At 43.3% G+C, this 23,843-nt stretch overlaps 1 protein-coding gene across 3 annotated transcripts in view; it reads right to left on the bottom strand.

The window, feature by feature from the left end:
• hhat (hedgehog acyltransferase) overlaps positions 1-23,843 on the bottom strand; it is a 183,076-nt gene continuing 159,233 nt past the window's right edge. For 2 of the 3 annotated variants that reach the window (XM_033025615.1, XM_033025616.1), the window contains one exon: positions 1-256. In XM_033025615.1, the coding sequence (XP_032881506.1) occupies positions 171-256 (86 nt within the window). In that variant the 3' untranslated portion in view covers positions 1-170. The remainder of the gene's footprint in view (positions 257-23,843) is intronic. The other variant, XR_004412871.1, reaches the window with a different exon arrangement.

Here is a 23,843-nt window from a genome sequence, read left to right as displayed (position 1 = left end):
CTCTCTGTACTGAATAAAACTTTATTCAAATGTACATCAAACAGAGAGATGCGAATATAACCAAAATGTTAATTATAAGAAATGTGTACTTTAAAATTTAAACTAAAACAAAACATAGTTACAACTACAATTTTGATTTCATAATGGAAATATCAGAATAACCAGAACATTTATTTTTTGACTCGGTCATATTCAATTCCTACTTGGCTGTAGCAGTAAAAATATCCAAAAACTACGATGGGTATCCATGGCCAACCTGCAAAACACAAGCAACAATTCTCACTTATTACAAGGATCATGCACTTGATTCCTGAATAATATGTAGTTTTAATACAAATCTTACTTTGCATTTTAATTAGATTTTGCATTTAATTCTCTCAACAATTGTATTTTGCTGACATCTAGATGTTAATCTCATTTTCCCTCCAACCCCCATCTTCCCCAGACATAGAATACTCTTGCAAGGAACTAGGCATCCCCTGTTTAATCCTACAGGATCAACATCATCCATATTTCATCCTTCCAGGCAAGAAAACTTAATTGGCACAAACCTACATTTTAGCTGCTGATTGGATTGCCAACCTTCTCACTCCCAAATAAGGGACAAAAGGTCAAAATAAGTGACAAATTCCCGACGGCAATTCGTTGACCATCTAGGCCATGGCTGGGTGAATGATGAGTTGGCCCGCGTGCTGGACTGCACACAAAGCCCAGCCGGCAGGCCAGCTGAGGATTTTTGGTCCAGGTGCCGGTCTTTGCGCCTCCTTAAAACTCCTCAGCTGACCCGCCGGCTGGGCTTTGGGTTTTGCTGCATGCAAAGTCCAGCATCCCATCCAACTCATGAACCGATGATCGGCCATGAGAAGGAGGGGTGGTGGTGTCGGTGGTAAGCGAAGGTCCAACCGACGGGGCCATGGGCGAGGCGCTGCTGCTGCACTCCATGGGCTGCATTACGTCGGGACGGGTGAGGCGGGGCCGGACGTGGTGCTCCGACCCGACAGTCCCCTCTACTCGAGTAGTAGCAGTCAAATACGGGACAAGGGCGGTCCTGTATGGGACAAACCAATTTAGCCCAATATAAACGGGATGTCCCGGCTAATACGGGACAGTTGGCAACCCTAGCTGCTGACCCCAGATTTATGTAGTTCAAAGATAACAACTATAACTCTCTTACATTGTGTAAAACACCCTTGGAAATTCACATTGTACAATCACAAACAACCATTATAACTCCCTAGAATTCCACCTTATGAAACCCTAGATATATCAGCAGAGATCAATGAAAGCTGATCAGATCCCTGCTGTTTGTGTTTGGCTTATTCTGGATTTTGGAACCTGTGAGAGTCCTGCACAACTAGCACCTGTCTAGCAGCATGAGACCGCATGTGGGAGATTCACGAAGAGAAAAATAGTAACTACTTGATTGTAGTTTCTAATGCTATGATTTCTGCACTGTCATTTCTTCACTACAGTTTATGAGTGCTGAAAATTCAAGGTGTCCCCTATTTCGATGATGGATAAACAACAGTGTTGATTGTAGCAGCAAAAGGGCGGGCATGGTTCTGTCTAAAGGTTGAAGCTGATTGATAGTAATGGCTGAACAGAAGGCGATACGAGTCCAGATTCAGAAAGGTATATGCAAGATTTAAGAGGACAGACTGATGGGGTTGAACCAAAGCATATTATTCCTACTTATTTTGATCTGATTACATCATGAAACCAATTGCAGCAACAAGCTCCTGCTAATCACTTTAATAACAACATCTTTAAACCTTGCCCATCTTCGGTACAAACCAGCATCTGCAATTCCTTCCTACGCACTTTCTTGCATTTCTGACAAGTTGTTTTTAAATAGTGGAACATGATGTTCCTGAGTCCTGATAAAGTGTCCAGGTGTTCAGTGGGGAATTATTAAATCAGTGGCATCTTTGCCCATATACATTATATTTATCATTCAAGCAATTGCAGACTTTCCCAAAGGTCACGGTTGCAGTGTCCTCTTAAATAAATTCAATCATGCAGGTCTTCTGAAGTACACTCAGCCCAATTGGCCAGTAAATCCAGAAATAGTAAAACCATTCAGTAAAACCATTCAAAGCAACACATTGCAACTATCAGATTCTTTGCAAATTCTTAGCCCCCTTCTCCCACTTGATCAATATGTTGAATCCATTGAAAAACATTTAACTACATCAAGTGCATAACATTTGCTATGAAGACATATCACATATCAGACATTCCTTTTATGACTGCACAATATTGAGTGTATAATTGGTAGATGGATTGCAAGACAAGATATGCATTTTGAGTCTGTTATTTGAGACAGCGTTGGATAGAATAATCAAACAGGCCACAGGAATGCCTTGAAATTCAACAGAGCTTGACAAATAATTCTAGATTTCCCCCCTAACATATTGCAAATTGAATCGAATGGTATTTACATCACAACATTAAATTATGAACTTAAAAATAACATGTTTAATAGTTGTCTACTAATTGTACAAGACATTGGTGAGGCCACATTTGAAATATTGAAAAAGGATCTGAAGAAGGGTCTCCACCTGAAACGTCATACCTTCTCTCCAGAGATGCTGCCTGTCCCGCTGAGTTACTCCAGCTTTTTGCATCTAACTTTGATTTAAATCAGCATATGTAGTTCCTTCCTACACATTTGAAGTATTATGTTTAGTTCTGGTCACCCTGCTACAGGAAACATGTTATTAAGCTGGAAAGAGTGCAGAGAAGATTGACAAGGATGTTGCCAGGACTTGGGGGCCTGAGCTAAAGGGAGATGCTGGGTAGGCTGGGAATCTATTCCTCGGAGCATAGGAGGATGAGGGATGATTTTATCGAGGTGTATAAGATCATGAGGGGAATAGATAGGGTAGATGCGCAGAGTCTTTTACACAGCGTGGGGGAATCAAGAACCAGAGGACATAGGTTTAAGGTGAGGGGTAACGTTTTAAATTAAAACCTTAGCGTTCTTTTTGAAATGGGGGTATATAGAACAAGCTGTCAGAGGGGGAATTGAGCCAAGTACTACAACAACGTTTAAAAGACAATTGGACAGGTACATAAATAGGAAAGGTTTGGATGGACATAGGCCAAACATAGGCAGGTGGGTCCAGTATAGAAGGGGCATCTTGGTTTGCATGGGCAAGATGGGCCAAAAAGCCTTTCTCCATGCTGTGTGATTCCTAAAATTGTTATGATACAGTACTGCAGTGAACATTACATGTTTTCGTTATTTGCAAACTGGTGTATTTTTGCCCGGGAGCGTAAAAGACTGCAAAAAGTTGTGAACACTGCCCAGTCCTTCACCGGTTCTGATCTCCCCACCATCAAAGGGATTTTCCAGAGTCACTGCCTCAAAAAGGCAACCAGCATCATCCTGGCCACACACTCATTTCCCTCTTGACATCGGTAACATGGTACAGAAGCCTGAAAACTGTAATGTCCAGATTCAAGAACAGCTTCCCTACAGCCATCAGGCTAATGAACACTACCATCTCAAATAAGCTTTCAACTACAATAGACTACTAGTATTATTATTATTGCACTATTAGTGTGTGTGTGTGTGTGTGTGTATGTGTGTGCGCACATATGCATACATACATACACACATACACACACACACACACACACACATACATACACATACACACATATACATACATACACATATACATATATATATAAACATACATACTCACACATATATATACTTATATACATACACACATGCATATATACACATGTACACATATACATACACACACACACATATATACACACACATATATACACACACACATACATATATACACACACATACATACATATATACACACACATACATACATATATACACACACATACATATACACATATATATATACATACACATACATATATACATATATATACACATACATATACACATATACATATATATATACACATATACATACATATATACATATACATACACATACATATATACATACACATACATATATACATACATATATACATACATATATATACACATACATACATACATATATACATATATATACACATACATATATACATATCCATACATACATATATACATAAACATACATATATATGTATGTATTGTTATTATTGCACTATTGTACATACATATATACATACATGCACACATATATACATACATATATACACACATATATACACACATACATACATACATATACATACATATATATATACATATACATACATGCACACACATACATATATACATACATATATCCATACATACAAACATATATACAAACATACATATATATACACATATATACACACATATATACGCATACAGATATACATATACATATATACACACACACACACTGTTTTAAATATCTGGGAGTCCACATCTCCGAGGATATGGGCATCACACGCCTCAGCACTCGTGAGTAAGGCAAGGCAGCGCCTTTACCACCTCAGGCAATTGAGGAAATTCAGAGTGTCTCCGAGGATCCTCCAGTGCTTCTACGCAGCGGCGGTGGAAAGCATCTTGTCCGGGAACATTACCATCTGGTTTGGGAATTGCTCTGCCAAGGACAAGAAGGCTCTGCAGAGAATAGTGCGTTCGGCCGAACGCACTATGGGAACTTCACTTGCCCCCCTGCAGGAACTATACATCAGGAGGTGCAACTCCAGAGCCAACAATATCATGAGAGACCCCTTCCACCCCTGCAACGGACTGTTCCAGCTGCTACGGTCAGGCAAACGCCTCCGTTGCCATACGGTGAGAACGGAGAGGTTGAGAAGGAGTTTCTTCCCAGAGGCCATTCGGACTGTAAACGCCTATCTCACCAGGGACTAACTCTACTGAACGTTTTTCCTTCCATTATTTATTATGTAAAAGAATATGTGTGTTATGATTGTGTTTATAGTTTGTTTGGTTGTTTGTCTTTTGCACAAAAGTCCGCGAGCATTACCACTTTCATTTCACTGCACATCTCGTATGTGTATGTGACAAATAAACTTGACTTGACTTGACTTGACTTACGTATACATATATATTTATAAAATACTAGACCAAGTGCAGACCCGTTGGGTCTGTTTCCCCAACGCGCGTTTGCAGGGGGGGGGGGGCCGCGGCATCACACTCACACTAACCACCCCCCAAACACACAGGTGGGCGGAGGGGGGGAGGGGGAGACGAGGTGGGGAGAGGGGAGGGTGAGAAGAGGGGAGGGAGGGGAGAGGGGGAGGAGGAAATGGGAGAGATTTGGGAGGGAGTGCAGAGTAGGGTAGGGGGAGTGAGAGGGGGATGGGAAGGGAGAGGAGAGTGGGGAGTGGGAGAGAGGGAGGGGGAGAGGGGTAGAGGGCGTGGTGGAAGAGGGACAGAGGGGAAGGGGTGAGGGAGAGAGGGGAGCGAGTGGGAAGGGAAGGGGAGAGAGAGGTGGGGGAGGGAGAGGGGTGGGGTAAGGGGGAGAGGTGGAAGAGTGGGGAGGGAGGGGGAGGGGGAGGGAGGCGAGGAGAGGAGAGGAGAGAGATGGGTAGGGGGTAGAGGAGCAAGAGTGTGGATGGAGGGGGAAGAGTGGGGAGGGGGTGGGGGAGAGAGGGAAAGGGGTGGTGGACGGAAGGGGGTGAGGGAGAGAAGGAAGGGGGAGAGGGAAGGGGGGTGGGGGAGAGAGGGATGGGGGTGGGAGAGGGAGAGGGGTGAGGAGAGGGAGATGGAGAGGTGAAGGAGAGAGGTGTGGGGAGGGGGAGAGAGGGATGGGGAGGGGAGAGAGGTGTGGGGGAGGGGAGGGAGGGATGGGGAGGGAGGGGAGGAGGGAGAAGGTAGGGGTAAGAGTGTGGAGGGAGGGGGAGAGGGGTGGGGGAAGGGGGTGGGGGAGAGAGGGAAAGGGGTGGGGGAGGGAAAGGGGTGGGGGGAAGGGGGGGGGGGGTGGGGGAGAGAGGGAAGTGGTGGGGGAGGGAAGGGGGAGAGAGAAGGGGGGTGGGGGAGAGAGGGATGGGGGTGGGAGAGGGAGAGGGGTGAGGAGAGGGAGATGGAGAGGGGTGAGGAGAGGGAGATGGAGAGGGGGAGAGAGGGATGGGGGAGGGGAGAGAGGTGGGGGAGGGGGGGGATGGGGTTGGGGAGGGAGGGGTAAGAGTGTGGAGGGAGGGGGAGAGGGGTGGGGGGAGAGAGGGGAAATAGTGGGGAGGGAGAGTGGAAGGGGGAGGGGTAGGGACAGTCCATCTGTTCCCCATTCCCTTTCACCCCCAATCCTCTTTCTCTATTCCCACACACGTGATGACGCGCTTCGACACAGGCTGCGGGGGCGGGGGGGAGGGGTTGGGGCTGCTGCAAAGGCATATGTAAATTGATCCATTCCGATTGGACATCTGTGAGCATTGGGCATTGTGACATCACACGATGGAACGTTCACCAACATTCTATGGGTGAGAAGCAGTTTTTTTTTTCTTGGGGGGGGGGGGAGAGAAGGATTTTATTAAAAATGTGTACATAAACACGACAAAATTTAATCAGGAGTGGATACTTGGAATGAAAAGTGAAATCTCTCCCGAAATGGAAGAAATCTGGGCGTTTCTGCATCTGGTGTTGGCGTAGCAACGAATCAAAGGCTGGCAGCCACAAGTCAGGACAGACAGACAGACGGGACGGGACGGGACGGGACGGGACGGGACGGGACGAGACAGACAGACATTTTTCTCTCATTTATTATATTATTTCCAGTGTACTATGTTTACATATTCTGTTGTGTTGCAACAAGTAAGAATGTCATTGTTCTTCCTGGGACATATGACAATAAAACACTCTTGACTTTTGGTTTCATATTCCAGGAACAAATGAACTATAAATGCCTGTGGTTTCTGTTTATTATTAACAAAAGGATGTCTTGGCACAGATATTACAAACTTTTTCATGTGGTATATTCTTTTCAGGTTCCGCCAGTTGCTGGCAAACTTCATCAATCATTTAATATTGTGACCCTTAAAATGCAAATATTATTAGCTCAATCACCTCAAATTATCTCCATTATTCTCACTCTGAACACCCACACAACTCATCTCCATAATCTTGCAGATTTCTTGCATACACCCAGGATAATGCATGTGATAGTTTGAGAACCTTTAACTTAAAACACACACACAAATATTGATTTTAAGAAGACAAAGACTAGAGGTATTTCTAAACAACAAAAGACCATGGTCAAAAAAGATAAATTGGCACAACAAAACCTGATTGACATTATGATAGCCAATATGATGATAACAGAATATCATTGAACAAATGTGACGTCAACCATCTCTAAAAAGAGGAGAAACTAGGCTGGTAGCCGAAAAAGGAACCTCTGGTGTAACAAAAATACAACTCAGTTATTCAATGCAACTAGACGTTTTATAATTGCTATGTATATTTTTTTCCATGACCAATCAAGTTAAATAGTTTTGTAAAACTGGAAAATGCCACTACCCATTTAATGCTGCACCAACAAAAAATCACCTTCAATCATCTTTCAATTACAACAAAGTAGCTGAGCTTGTTCCTAACTTGCTTTTCCGTATATTCGAGGCAAATCCAAAACAGAGCCTCAGGGAAGCACCATCACGGTGTTATGGCCAAGGACAATCACTTCAAAGAAATCTGTACAATCAGCTTAAAACCAATGACATTGGTGAAGGAAATAACTTCTGGAAATCTCTAGAGAATGCACCCTGCAAAATGATGTCGTCCAGAGGAGACACAAGAGACTGCAGATGCTGGAAACTTGAACAAAAAGAAACAAACAGTTGTAGGGTGAAACGGTGGCGCAGCGGTAGAGTTACTGCCTTACAGTGCCAGAAACCCGGGTTTGAGTCTGACTACAGATGACAGAGTGGGTTTTCCCCAGGTATTCCAGTTTCCTCTGAAGGCTCCAAAGACGTACAGGTTTGCAGGTTAATTGGCTTCGGTAAAGATTGTAAATTGTCCCTAGTGTATAAGATAGTGCGACTGTATGGGTCAGTGCGGACGGTGGGCCAAATGGCCTGTTTCTGCGCTGTATCTCTAAACTAAACTAAACTACACTCAACTCAACAGGCCAGGTAACATCTGTGGAGAGAAATTGACAGACAACGCTTTGGGTCGGGATCCTTCTTCAGACCCAGAATGTGGCCCATCTGGACAGTGGGAATCATGGAGGAAAATCATGACTTCTACCACACTGCCAAAGAAAAGTTCCGCTGAGCACTACATGATCATTCTTCTTGAATACAGCGACTTCATCGCCCCATTTTCTTATTAGCCCACAAGATATTGTGGAGATTAGCAGAATTGTTGATGACCATTCACAAAATTCACCTACGAATATCCCAGGTTAAACTCAATGTGAAAAAGAAAATATCTTCCCATCTCACCCATTTTGATAATTGCTTCCAGCTCAACTGTAACCAGCTGGCAGGATAGGCAACAGCGCCCAGTAATTTATTTCCTTTCATGTTAATTCAAATGCATTCACACTGCAGTTGTTATCGAAGCATCATAAAATCAACGCTTTATTTATGCATAGGAATGGCCAACAGATATTCACAATTGTCAAATATTACTTGACAGTCTGTTGCAATTGATTCAAATCACCAGTTCCTGAATTGTGCCAACTATGCAAGCAAAGGTACATAATTTGCACACTATTCTAGAGGCAGAAAGGTTTATTAAAAATACACACATAGAGATTTTTTCAAAATGTTTAAATCCCAGAATTGAGAATTAACCTCTGAAATACATTACCACTAATTCGCTATCCAACTATTCGGATATCCCAACGTTTTGGTATCTGGCTCAACAGAAGATGTTTGCTGTGCTCACCAAGCATTCAATGTCATCCCTGTGTTTCCTATCCACTTGCCAGGGCCTTGATTCCTATGCTCCCTGACCCTGCACAAGGACTCCCGTTAAACTCATCTGGTTCTGTTGGCTGTGCTCTCTTCAAATTTAAGAAAGGCGGGAGAGAGAAAGCAGGGAATTATAGACCAGTTAGCCTGACATCGGTGGTGGGGAAGATGCTGGAGTCAATCATAAAAGATGAAATAGCGGCACATTTGGATAGCAGTAACAGGATCGGTCCGATTCAGCATGGATTTAGGAAGGGGAAATCATGCTTGACTAATCTTCTGGATTTTTTTGAGGTTGTAACTCGGAAAATGAACAAGGGAGAGCCAGTGGATGTAGTGTACCTGGACTTTCAGAAAGCCATTGATAAGGTCCCACATAGGAAATTAGTGGGCAAAATTAGAGCACATGGTATTGGGGGAGTAGGGTACTGACTTGGATAGAAAATTGATTGATAGTCAGGTGACAAAGAGTAGGGATGAAGTCCCCTTATCCTCTTTCCATCCTGCCGGCCACCTACTTCAATAGATCACCCTTTGCAATTTCTTATCTTCACTTTCCCTTCAAAGAGCTATGAGACTCCTTCTTGCAGGCAAATCAGACCACTTCCAAAAGACGTGGTCTGCATTTATCGACTTACTATAAGTATAAGGTGCAACAGTACTCTGAAAAGAAATGGTTTCAGGATCTGGTAAGGGGGAATGAAAAATACGAAGTTGGTATATCCCTTTCTGCTCTGTCTTCTTAATAGAGCTTTTGTTTCTTTTTCTCTTTTTTCTTTTCTACGGCCTATTTCTTAACTTTTTTCTCTAACTCTTCGCGTAATGGGTTTTTTCTTGATCACTTTTTCACACAATCACAACTCTTTCTCACTTTCTTTACTTTTTTCTCTTTTTAAAGCTTAAAAAATGAAGTGGTACAAGAAATCTAATAAATTATATTTGGCTTGTATTAATGTAATGTACTTTACTTCTAATAAATACAATTATTTAAAAAAAATAAAAAAGAGATAATTTGTGTTGCCAGGGTGGAGGCAGATTTAATAGTGACATTTAAGAGGCTTTTGGATAGGTACAGTGGCTTGCAAAAGTATTCATACCCCTTGAACCTTTCCACATTTTGTCACGTTACAACCACAAACGTAAATGTATTTTATTGGGATTTTATGTGATAGATCAACACAAAGTGGCGCATAATTGTGAAGTGGAAGAAAAATGATACATGGTTTTCAAATTTTTTTATAAATAAAAAACTGAAAAGTGTGGCGTGCAAAAGTATTCAGCCCCCTTTACTCTGATACCCCTAAATAAAATCCAGTGCAACCAATTGCCTTCAGAAGTCACCTAATTAGTAAATAGAGTCCACTTGTGTGTAATCTAATCTCAGTATAAATACAGCTGTTCTGTGAAGGCCTCAGAGGTTTGTTAGAGAACATTAGTGAACAAACAGCATCACGAAGCCCAAGGAACACACCAGACAGGTCAGGGATGAAGTTGTGGAGAAGTTTAAAGCAGGGTTAGGTTATAAAAAAATATCCCAAGCTTTGAACATCTCACGGAGCACTGTTCAATCCATCATCCGAAAATGGAAAGAGTATGGCACAACTGCAAACCTACCAAGACATGGCCGTCCACCTAAACTGACATGGCAACTCTGGAGGAGCTGCAGAGATCCACAGCTCAGGTGGGAGAATCTGTCCACAGGACAACTATTAGTCATGCACTCCACAAATCGGGCCTTTATGGAAGAGTGGCAAGGAGAAAGCCATTGTTGAAAAAAAGCCATAAGAAGTCCCGTTTGCAGTTTGCCACAAGCCATGTGGGGGATACAGCAAACATGTGGAGGAAGGTGCTCTGGTCAGATGAGACCACAATTGAAGTTTTTGGCCTAAATGCAAAACGCTATGTGTGGCGGAAAACTAACACTGCATATCACCCTGAACACACCATCCCCACTGTGAAACATGGTGGTGGCAGCATCATGCTGTGGGGATGCTTTTCTTCAGCAGGGACAGGGAAGCTGATCAGACTTGATGGGAAGATGGATGGAGCCAAATACAGGGCAATTTTGGAAGAAAACCTGTTAGAGTCTGCAAAAGACTTGAGACTGGGGCGGAGGTTCACCTTCCAGCAGGACAACGACCCTAAACATACAGCCAGAGCTACAATGGAATGGTTTAGATCAAAGCATATTCATGTGTTAGAATGGCCCAGTCAAAGTCCAGACCTAAATCCAATTGAGAATCTCTGGCAAGACTTGAAAATTGCTGTTCACAGACGCTCTCCATCCAATCTGACTGAGTTTGAGCTATTTTGCAAAGAAGAATGGGCAAAAATTTCAGTCTCTAGATGTGCAAAGCTGGTAGAGACATACCCCAAAAGACTTGCAGCTTTAATTGCAGCGAAAGGTGGTTCTACAAAGTATTGACTCAGGGGGGGCTGGATACTTTTGCACGCCACACTTTTCAGTTTTTTATTTGTAAAAAAATTTGAAAACCATGTATCATTTTCCTTCCACTTCACAATTATGCACCACTTTGTGTTGGTCTATCACATAAAATCCCAATAAAATACGTTTGTGGTTGTAACGTGACAAAATGTGGAAAAGTTCAAGGGGTATGAAAACTTTTGCAAGCCACTGTACATGGATGGGCAGGGAATAGAGGGAATAGAGGCAATTGTTCACTTGCAGGAAGAGGAGATTAGTTTAACTTGGCATCACATTCAATGTGGACATTTAGTTCCCATGCTGTTTCACTGCACCTTCAAATTTCACTGTACCTTAATTGGTACATTGACAATTAAATTGTATCTTGAATAGATCTATGCACTATTCCCTTAAATGCTCCCTTGTCCACTCATGTAGTTCCTCCAAAAACTCCCCTTCTTAGGCTCCTTCCCATGAAACTGTAAGAGATACAATAATTGCCCTTGCTTCTTTTCCCTTCCCACCATTCAGGATACAATTAATCCTACCAGGTGAGCCAATGATTCGGGCACACTTCTTTCTCTTCATTGTACTGCATTTGGGCATTGAGACCTAATCTCCATTACATTAGAGAAACCACTCGCAGGTGGTACAGAACACCTGCATTCAGTTTGCAGGGGCAACCCTGAGATTCCAATTACCTGCTATTTTAACCCCCCATCACAGTTCCACACCGAGCTGTCCATGGCCTCTTCCACTTTATAACAAGACCTACTGTAAGCTTGAGGAACAACACTTCATCTTCCACCTGGGTATTTTATTTCGAAGTCATGTGAGCGACTGCGTGAAGAGCCCGCCAGCCACATGCGCGTCAATACATCGACGCATGGCGTGCGAGTCGGAGCAGTTCGAAACTGCTCTTGCAGGTAAGTTAATTTTATTTTCAGCAGCCGCTGCGGACAGCGGGCCCGGAGTAGCTGATGGAGGTGGCCGGATTTGGACCACCGTGGAGGCTCCATAGGAGCTCGGTTTCGATATTGCGGTTGCCGCTGTTGGAGCTCCAAACGGAGCAGGCAGCCGGATTTGAGGCCACTGTGGAAGCTCCATTAGGAGTTGGGGCTGCCGGCGCGGCTAGGCGAGCTCGCTGCTAAGATTAGCAGCAGGCGTAGTTTAAATATAGCCGCGGCTAGGTTAACGATCGCTGCTAAAGATAACAGCAGCCGGTGCTTTTGAAGCCAGGGTAGCTGACGCTAGGTAAGCTCAGCTGCCATAGCGCCTACCAATTTTTAAACATAGATACTGCTGGCTGAGGTAGCATACGCTGTAGACCAGTATATAGTGTGTGCTCTATTTATAGGGCAGTTATAAATAGAACTGGCAGTTTTTTTATAGCAGTTGCTGTTCGGTCACGTTTGTGACTATCGCAGCAGATAGGACTTTTTTTTTCATACACTATATGGTGTAGTAAATTTTGACTTGCCATTACGGCACAGAATGGGACTCCACTGGAGCGGGCGGCTGCTCCAAAGGAGTCAGCCAAAGGCCTGAGGAGGCAACGCCTGGTTCAGGGTTGCGTTCTATTTCCTCCCCTAATAACTCCATTGAGGCTCCAGAAAGGAGCTCCTGGCTTGGGAAGCCTTATTTCAGCTGTGTCTATCAGACACCTGTGGAGCAATCCCTGGTGCAGGGTTGCGTCATGATCATTTCCGCTCAGTAGAGGGGACTGTGGGAGATCTTTCATAAGAGACCCCAACCATGTGGATATCGACTCAGAACTGCTGTAGCTTTGGGAGCAACAGCAGCAGGAGATAAGCAAGAGATACGACTGATTGGCTCTAGCCCAAGTGGGAGGAGAGAAGTGAGTCAGTGCTGGGAAAACAGTTGAAAACTGAGGAATTTGGTTTGTAAATTGGTAAATCAGGCAATTTATCAGTCAATATAAGCAAGACTGCTCTTGGGGAGCGGCAGTGAGGGAAGTGCCCTGTGAGACAAGTGTGAGTCTTTGGCTCGAGAGTCTTCGGCGAGGAGGCTGCTGAGGAGAGGAGACCATGCAATACGCTTGAGAGGTAGAGACGAAAGAAGGAGGTCAGGCAAGCTGATTCAGTGCGATGCTTGCAGTATGTGGGAGGTCAAGGACACCGCTGGTGCCTCTGGCTGCTACAAATGCGAGAAGTGCATCCAGGTAGAGCTCCTGAAGGGCCGTGTTGGGGAACTGGAGAAGCAAGTGGATGACCTCCGGTTCGTCCGAGAAACGGAGTCGTTCCTCGACAAGTCCTACAGTACGATTGTTACACCTAAGGTACTGGAAGAGAGAAGGTGGGAGACAGTGAGAAAGGGAGGGAAGCATGGAATGCCAACGTCCCCGGGTGTTGTACCTTTTGTGAACAGGTTCACCCACTTAGAAGCTGTCGGGACAGAAGACGTGTTTACATTGAGCGGCGGACTGGCTTGCGATGCGAATAGGGCTGTTGAGCCAGAACCAAAAAGGCCTAAGGCAGGCAACGCCATTGTAGTGGGAGACTCCATTGTGAGAGGTACGGACAGGGGTTTCTGCGGCAACAGACGGGATGCGACGATGGTGTGCTGCCTTCCTGGTGCCAGGATCCAGGATGTCACGGACAGAGTGCAGAAAATCCTCAAGGGCGAAGGTGAACATCCGGAAATGGTAGTGCATGTCGGCACAAACGATGTCGGAAAGAAGGGGATGAATATTCTGCAGCGTGACTTTAGAGAGCTCGGAAAAATGCTGAAAAGCAGGACCTCCAGGGTTGTTATCTCCGGTTTGCTTCCAGTTCCTTGTGCTGGCGAGAGCAGGAACAGGGAGATACGGGACCTGAACGCGTGGCTGAGGAACTGGTGCACGGGGCAGGGATTTAGATTCTTAGATCACTGGGATCTGTTTTGGGGTAAGGGGGAACTGTACAAAAGGGACGGATTGCATCTTAACAGGTGTGGGACCAGCATTCTGGCAGGCAGGTTTGCCACTGCTACACGGGTGGTTTTAAACTGAATAAGGGGGGTGGGGTGTCGAATGGGATAGTGGAGGATGGAGTTAAAGGGAAAGGGTTTCTTAAATGTGTGAGCGTAGAGACAGAGGGGTGTAAAATGAGGGTAGAAGCAATAGGTAGCAAGGTGAAAAGTAAAAGTGGCAGGCAGACAAAACTAGGGCAAAAATCAAAAAGGGCCACTTTTCAACATAATTGTATAAGGGGTAAGAGTGTTGTAAAAACGAGCCTGAAGGCTTTGTCTCAATGCAAAGAGCATTCGTAATAAGGTGGATGAGTTGAATGTGCAGATAGCTATTAATGACTATGATATAGTTGGGATCACGGAGACATGGCTCCAGGGTGACCAAGGCTGGGAGCTGAACATCCAGGGATATTCAATAATCAGGAGGGATAGAGAGAAAGGAAAAGGAGGTGGGGTAGCGTTGCTGATTAGAGAGGAGATTAACGCAATGGAAAGGAAGGACATTAGTTTGGAGGATGTGGAATCGGTATGGGTAGAGCTGCGAAACACTAAGGGGCAGAAAACGCCGGTGGGTGTTGTGTACAGGCCACCTAATAGTAGTAGTGAAGTTGGAGATGGTATCAAACAGGAAATTAGAAATGCGTGCGACAAAGGCAAAACAGTTATAATGGGTGACTTCAATCTACATATAGATTGGGTGAATCAAATTGGCAGGGGTGCTGAGGAAGAGGATTTCTTGGAATGTATGCGGGATAGTTATCTAAATCAACATGTAGAGGAACCAACGAGAGAGCAGGCTATTTTAGACTGGGTATTGAGTAATGAGGAAGGGTTAGTTAGCAGTCTTGTTGTACGTGCCCCCTTGGGCAAGAGTGACCTTAATATGGTTGAGTTCTTCATTAGGATGGAGAGTGACATTGTTAATTCAGAAACAATGGTTCTGAACTTAAAGAAAGGTAACTTTGAGGGTATGAGACGTGAATTGGCCAAGATTGACTGGCAATTAATTCTAAAAGGGTTGACGGTGGATATGCAATGGAAGACATTTAAAGACTGCATGGATGAACTACAAAAATTGTTCATCCCAGTTTGGCAAAAGAATAAATCAGGGAAGGTAGTGCATCCGTAGATAACAAGGGAAATCAGGGATAGTATCAAAGCGAAGGATGATGCGTACAAATTAGCCAGAAAAAGCAGCATACCGGAGGACTGGGAGAAATTCAGAGACCAGCAGAGGAGGACAAAGGGCTTGATTAGGAAAGGAAAAATAGATTATGAAAGAAAACTGGCAGGGAACATAAAAACTGACTGCAAAAGTTTTTATAGATATGTGAAAAGAAAGAGATTAGTTAAAACAAATGTAGGTCCCTTGCAGTCAGAAACAGGTGAGTTGATCATGGCGAACAAGGATATGGCGGACCAATTGAATAACTACTTTGGTTCCGTCTTCACTAAGGAAGACATAAATAATCTGCCGGAAATAGCAGGGGACCGGTCAAAGGTGTTGGAGGAATTGAGTGAAATCCAGGTTAGCTGGGAAGTGGTGTTGGGTAAATTGAATGGATTAAAGGCCGATAAATCCCCAGGGCCGGATAGGCTGCATCCCAGAGTACTTAAGGAAGTAGCTCCAGAAATAGTGGATGCATTAGTAATAATCTTTCAAAACTCTTTAGATTCTGGAGTAGTTCCTGAGGATTGGCGGGTAGCAAACGTAACCCCACTTTTTAAGAAGGGAGGGAGAGAGAAAACGGGGAATTACAGACCAGTTAGTCTAACATCGGTAGTGGGGAAACTGCTAGAGTCAGTTATTAAAGATGGGATAGCAGCACATTTGGAAAGTGGTGAAATCATTGGACAAAGTCAGCATGGATTTACAAAAGGTAAATCATGTCTGACGAATCTTATAGAATTTTTCGAGGATGTAACTAGTAGCGTGGATAGGGGAGAACCAGTGGATGTGGTGTATCTGGACTTCCAGAAGGCTTTCGACAAGGTCCCACATAAGAGATTAGTATACAAACTTAAAGCACACGGCATTGGGGGTTCAGTATTGATGTGGATAGAGAACTGGCTGGCAAACAGGAAGCAAAGAGTAGGAGTAAACGGGTCCTTTTCACAATGGCAGGCAGTGACTAGTGGGGTACCGCAAGGCTCAGTGCTGGGACCCCAGCTATTTACAATATATATTAATGATCTGGATGAGGGAATTGAAGGCAATATCTCCAAGTTTGCGGATGACACTAAGCTGGGGGGCAGTGTTAGCTGTGAGGAGGATGCTAGGAGACTGCAAGGTGACTTGGATAGGCTGGGTGAGTGGGCAAATGTTTGGCAGATGCAGTATAATTTGGATAAATATGAGGTTATCCATTTTGGTGGCAAAAACAGGAAAGCAGACTATTATCTAAATGGTGGCCGACTTGGAAAAGGGGAGATGCAGCGAGACCTGGGTGTCATGGTACACCAGTCATTGAAAGTAGGCATGCAGGTGCAGCAGGCAGTGAAGAAAGCGAATGGTATGTTAGCTTTCATAGCAAAAGGATTTGAGTATAGGAGCAGGGAGTTTCTACTGCAGTTGTACACGGTCTTGGTGAGACCACACCTGGAGTATTGCGTACAGTTTTGGTCTCCAAATCTGAGGAAGGACATTATTGCCATAGAGGGAGTGCAGAGAAGGTTCACCAGACTGATTCCTGGGATGTCAGGACTGTCTTATGAAGAAAGACTGGATAGACTTGGTTTATACTCTCTAGAATTTAGGAGATTGAGAGGGGATCTTATAGAAACTTACAAAATTCTTAAGGGGTTGGACAGGCTAGATGCAGGAAGGTTGCTCCCGATGTTGGGGAAGTCCAGGACAAGGGGTCACAGCTTAAGGATAAGGGGGAAATCCTTTAAAACCGAGATGAGAAGAACTTTTTTCACACAGAGTGGTGAAACTCTGGAACTCTCTGCCACAGAGGGTAGTCGAGGCCAGTTCATTGGCTATATTTAAGAGGGAGTTAAATGTGGCCCTTGTGGCTAAGTGGATCAGAGGGTATGGAGAGAAGGCAGGTACGGGATACTGAGTTGGATGATCAGCCATGATCATATTGAATGGCGGTGCAGGCTCGAAGGGCCGAATGGCCTACTCCTGCACCTAATTTCTATGTTTCTATGTTCTATGTAAAGCAGTCGAATCTTTGATCCAATGGGGCTATGCTTCTGTTTAATCATATGAACAAACTATGTTCCATGTACCGGAGGCATTACAGATGGCTCCAGTAATTTGCCTGTGACAACACCTGGCAGGGTTGCAGTATTTCTCCCACTCTGTCTAGGGGAATATCGGGAAGAGGTGACTCCGATTATAATGCCGGCTCATCCAAGTCATATGGGGGCCAGAGGCCTGAGGAAGCGACACCTGGTGCAGGGTTGCGCTCTGTTTCCTCCCTGAAATACTCCATTGAGGCTCCAGAAGGGAGCAAGGACTCAGAGTCACTAGCAGGTGCAACCTATCTGGTAAGTATAATAAATAATGATTTATACCGACAGAGCGCTGATCTGCACAGCTAGTCCCGATTCAGCTCCTAGAGGGAGCAGCTTGGGCAAAGTCAAAGCCAAGTCTGTGAGACAAGTCCTGTCAGACGATTTGGGTCAAGGGGATTCTGTCCCCACATCTATGGCAGATGTGATTGGCTGTTTGTCTCAATTGGAACATCTGATGAATCAAATGGTGGCACGAAATATGCTCCGTGTTATGGAGGCATGTACAGGCAGTTCTAATCATATGCCTGTGGCAACTCCTGGTTCAGGGTTGCAATATTCCTCCCACTCGGATGAAAGGAGTGTTGGAGATGGTGCCAAATAATGTGCTCCGTGTTACGGAGGCATGCACAGGCAGTTCAAGTCATACGCCTGTAGCAACTCCTGGTTCAGGGTTGCACTATTACTCCCACTCTTCGGGAGTGTCAGAGATCAGTATGGAGCTGACTCAGAACATGAGTATGTGCCTGAATCCCATGCTTTAATGCATGATGTATGAGAGTCGCATAAGGAAGAGCTGCCTGCTCTTGCCTTTAAATTTGCTGTTCCCTTGGGGACAGGCAAGCCACTACAAGAGGAATTGGCCAACGGCATCAGCTATCTAACATCACACCAGCTGAAGAAATGGCAAGCATGACAGACAGGGTCTGCAAATGGAACTTCGCTGAAGCTCCAACAAGCAAATCGACCTGGGTTCAATGGAGCAGTCTGTCAGCCCAGGTTTGGGTTTACTGGCAGCATGGGCTGTCTAGTATTTTTTCATTTTCTCTGGGATAGATCAGGTTGATGCAGAGACATTGGCAGGGTGCCTTGCATTGTAACCTCTGTAAGTTCCAAGTAGGAACAGCTTGGTTACCCTGGTTCAGGGTAGACCATCATGGAACTGGCTGGCCATATGGGTCATATTGACCAGGGAAGCACTGCCTCATCATCTGTGATTGAGGTTATCAGGCTGCTCAGTAGAATGAAGTAGTTGAAGTCTCCTTCAACACATGTTTAAATTTCTGCTCAGTTAGCAAAGTTGCCGGTTCATTGGAAACATCATTGCCATCCTCTCTGGGATAGGTAGCTACCAGCAGGAAGTTAGTCTGGCATATAATATTTTTTATCTGACCTGCAGGTTCATGTTGTGAATCAACAATGTATTTATAATAATCCGTAGGCTCTCAATACCAGTATTCCTGATTGAGTGGCGGGTCGAAGAGATTGTTTTGTGCACTGTGGCGACTCAGACAAGTGGTTTCATTCAAAGGACTGCGAAGCATTTCCTGATTCAGGTTTGCATTATGCTAAATTGACAGGGAACTCGTATTCCCACATCAAGGGGAGACTGTGTTTTCAGCTCTAGTCATAAGGTTCCGTCCGTATGGTCAATAGAGGAACGGTGGTTCCGAGTGGAATCAGTGGCATCTCATCGGAGGATGAGTGGTCTGGCCAAGAACTAGAGGGGTATATTTCTGATACTTCTCAAGATTACAGAAACAGGGAGCATGCCGAATCAGGTTAGCATTCGGCTAATCTGATCATGTGTTTAGTTACCCAGTTTAAGATGAATGATTGGCTTTCAGCAATTTAACTGATTCAGAGAATCGATCTTGAAGATGTGTACTTTGCAATAGCAATACACATGAGGCCCCAATTATCTGGTGTTTTGATAACAATGCTGCCCTACTCAGATCAAAGGGCATTGTGTCATCGAGTTTTAGATAATATGCAAAATTTGCAGCTGATAATTCTTGGGGGTTATCAGTAGATACATCTTGTGATATTAAGAATGAGGCAACATGAAATTTAATAGTGCCAATTTTGCCTATTCATTCAGGCCATGGTAAGGCGGCTGAAGCAACGCGGTCACGAGTGATTGCTGGGGCAGCGTGTCTTCTCGGGCAGCTAGCTCTGCACAATTGTATGGGAATTTTGTGTACAAAATATGTGAGTTACTTTTAAACGGAAGTAACAGGATTGTGTGGCTTTCAGTTTGAGCCTAGAGAAGCGTTTATGTGATAGCACAATTGACATTGCTTGTGCTGCTTTGTCATTCTCTATAGTGCCATAAGTGGGACAATAAATGATTGGTTATTCACCCGCTGTTCACTAACGTTATGCAGGGTGTCTTTTATATGACCACTCTAATAGCCTACATTCATTGTAGTGTGCAATGTATATCAGTAAATTATTATGCAAATATTCTTCTACTGTATTCCTAATGGGAGCAGTATTTTTAAGATGATTATGCTTTCAGCAACTGATCTCAGCACAAAGAACACAGTCTTTACTCAATCTCTGGCTCGGTCTCTGGGTCATAACTGACATTAGGGTAGTTTGTTATGGGAATGATCTCATAAGAAAAATGGGCATGATTGCGTACATTTGAAGTTGACAGCATACCCACCAGAGAAGAGATTGGGGGTGTCATTAGGTATACGTGCACTGAGCTTGCTAGTACCTATGAGATGAAAGATAGTTTCTTTATTGTTATTCAATAGTCTCAAGATATTGCTGAGGGCTCATTAGCAGCCAATAGAATGGATAGTTCACTTTCATCATACAGCAAGAGGCTTATATAGTGCATGTTAATAAATTATAAAATTTGATTGAATATGTCTGGATATTTGCAGGTAGAATTCTGCACGGTGTTGCATGAGTTGTTGTCTAACTCAAAGTCAATTGAGACTATGGTCCAGTTAAGACCAATGGCCATGTATGCAAGTTAGCATCATGGTATTAATAACCCATGTTTTTTCTACCATTAATGGTTTATCTGTTTAAGTGTTTCACACACAGATTGGGTTACTGCATGAAACCACAGAGCTTTGAAGTCTTCACGTAGTCACTCACGTGACTTCGAAATAAAATAGAAAGGTTAAACAAGAACTTACCATTTGATGTTTGATCTTTATTTTATGAGAAGTTGAAGTGAGGGAATACGTGTCCTCCACTCCCAACCCTACTTCTCATAAAGATCATTTGGTAGTTCTGAGGTCTTTATTCTTTCTATAGCTTAAGTTCAGCAACTAGTCTGTGGTTTCATACAGCTGCTCTGAAGATTGACGCGCATGCGGTTGGCGTTTCTCTTTCTATAGATGTTGCTTCACCAAGTGTTTCCAGTATTTTGTTTTTACTTTTGACTTTAGGTTTTTCTAATCAAATTTTACACTGTGCTTTTCCATTGGGACATATTGACAGAAAGATTTTCTTTTAAAGAAAACAATGATAAAAACAAGGCTGACAGGTGCAGGAAGAGAATGTCAAGCAGAGTATTTATTTGTAATTGGAGAGTGCTTGGCTTCGTGACCTGAAAATCTAATCCATACCAGATTATAAACACTGAAATTCAAGAATCTGTGTGTTTGGACACAGAAAGGCTGCATGGAAATGCAAAGTCTAGAGAAAATAAAAAATATGCAAGATGTTCAAGAGAACACAACATTGCAGTACAATGCCCTTGCAGCGATCCAAGCGAAATGATGCATTTAGGGTTTGTTTGCAAAACTGCTATACATTTTATCAATTTAAGAGAAACAATGAGAACACCTGGACCCCTCACCATCCTGCATACCAGTCTGAGCCTAGAAGGGTTGATGCCATCCAAAGCCTGTAAATTTCAGCTGACAAGGGCTAAGCAATTCTGGCAAGTGGTGCATGATTTTGGACAATTGGGTTTGAAGCTGCCCCAACAATGCCGATACCAAATGTGAACTGTGCACTAGAATTTCCTGCTGGAGTGTCAAATTAGCAGCTGATTGTAAAGTATTGTAGATTGCAGTTGAGATTTAAGTGCAAAGAGGATGTCCCCTAGCTACTGGATCTAATTTGGAGGAGTAATATGCAACTGGTCTATGTCTATACCCATGGTTTTGCTTTAGTACCGAATTGGCACAGTCAGATAGAATTGCACAATACAACTGGAAAGGATGATCGTATAATGGCCTTCCCAATGCCGGGGCTCGCATCAATGATCTTTTTAAGTTCTCAAAGGCCTCCTTTGCTTTCTTTGTTAATTTAAATTCGCCCTCCTTGCTGATATAGGATGTTAGCTCCTTGGTTTCTAGAACGATATTTGGAATCCAGGGTCTGTAATAATTAACCATGCACAGCCATTGTCTCATTTGTTTGGCTTCTTTTGGGATTGGAAATTCACAGATAGGTTCGAGTCTGCTCTTCTCAAGACTTCTTTCGGTGGCTGAAATTATAATTCCTAGAAATTTTACTTTCTCCTGAGCTACGTACTTTTGATGGTGAGACCACATATCCTAGATCAGCAAAATGGTTTAGTAGATGTGCAGTATCTTTCCGATTACTGGATTCATTTTTGCTGGCCTCTAAAGATCATTGACATACTGCACTAATGTTGAATTCATTTTGAACTTCAAGGTACTCAGTTGATCCTGCAGACACCTGGAAAATAAAGTAGGCGAATTGATAAATCCTTGAGGCAATATGGTCCAGGTGTATTGTTGGCTCCTATATGTGAATGGATCTATTTGAACCATTTTGAAATGTCTGACAATTATTCAGGTGTCAAAGGTGAATGGGAAACTGGAGGTAAGGCTTCAGCAGCAACCATCCATCTCAGCAATAACTCTGTTTCAAGGCTGTGGAGAATCAGGTATTTCAGACCCCCTCTTTTGGAAATGGTCATCAGAATGGGTGATGGATTCAACTAATTGCATCCCATTGTTTTATCTTTATCAGCTGGTCAAAATCCTGCAGCTTCTGACACCACTGGGACAGGAGTGGTTCACCACTACACTCCTGAGACAATACAGACAGGCGCAATAAATGTTGACCTTGCCAGAAAGCAGTAATCTAATAAATAGCTTTAAAAAACCATGGTCAGTGTGGAATTCCATTGTGTGTGTGTGTGTCCTTCCTCTACTTCATCAGCACAACTTTTAAGACAGCACAGCGGGGGTATTAATCAGCAAAATTACTTATTTAATCACAATTTTTACTACTGCTTATTAAATGTTCCACTACCACATCACTTCCACCCAATATCTCATGAAGATGGATCAAAGCCCTGATGTCAATTAGCTCAGAGCTGTGTCGGTCACAGGAAGCATTTTAGGTGACTCACCGTAAGCCTTTGGCATACAATCACACATGTGCGCCGAGCAGATAGTATATTAGAACACTTGTGTTATTTCCCTGCCCCTCCTGGGCAATATTTGTAATAAAATTATTTGCAAGCCATCTCTACAATTTTAAACCAGACACCCATTCAATTGATATAATTAGGTTGAATTATTTATCACTGCTGACATTTGCACAATTTCTACTATTAAGCTACACACCCATTCCAGCTGCAGTTTAAAAAAGAGTGTTGGTAACCTCCCAGAGGAGAAAGCCAATAATCGTATCTCATCAAGTTCATAGGTTTACACTGACAGCTAAGCTCTGCAATGTCTATCTGCAGGGTAATAAATGGAAAATGCTGACATTATATTCACCTTGAATTTAATCTGCAGCTATGTAAAGATTCTGAAAAGAACTACTAAACCATTTCTGCGTAATATTAAAAACATCCATCTTAACGATTTTGTTTTGTGTGGAAGTGATTTGGTTAATTGTTTAGACCGGGCAGAAGGTAAAATATGCAGATTTTTCAGAAGGTAGTTTTATGAAAAGTCCTGGCCAAATGTTTGAAGATAAAATAGAACAATTAGACTTGAAAAGACCCAAACATTAGAGAAGAATATTTCTCTTTTACTTTAAGTTTCACATAGTCAAACAACAAAGAAACAGACTCTTCAGCTTAACTCGTCCAGGCTGATCAATGTACCTATTTAGGCTTCACCCATTTGCCAGTTTGACTCGTATCCCTCTAAACTTTTCGAGACTGTGCATTCATCCAATCAATGCTGCTCATGATTTTATACTCCTCTAAAAGATTACCCCTCAGTCTTCTACACTCCTTAGAATAAAGTCCAAGCCTACCCAAACGCTCCTTATAACTTAGTCCTTTGAGTCAACATCCTCGTACATCTTTTCCGCACTCTTTCCAGCTTAATGGCATCTTTCCTACAGAAAAGTAACCAAAATT

The sequence above is a fragment of the Amblyraja radiata genome, chromosome 8 (genome assembly GCF_010909765.2).
Source record: "Amblyraja radiata isolate CabotCenter1 chromosome 8, sAmbRad1.1.pri, whole genome shotgun sequence".
NCBI lineage: Eukaryota > Metazoa > Chordata > Chondrichthyes > Rajiformes > Rajidae > Amblyraja > Amblyraja radiata.
This window is presented reverse-complemented; position numbering and strand designations above follow the sequence as displayed.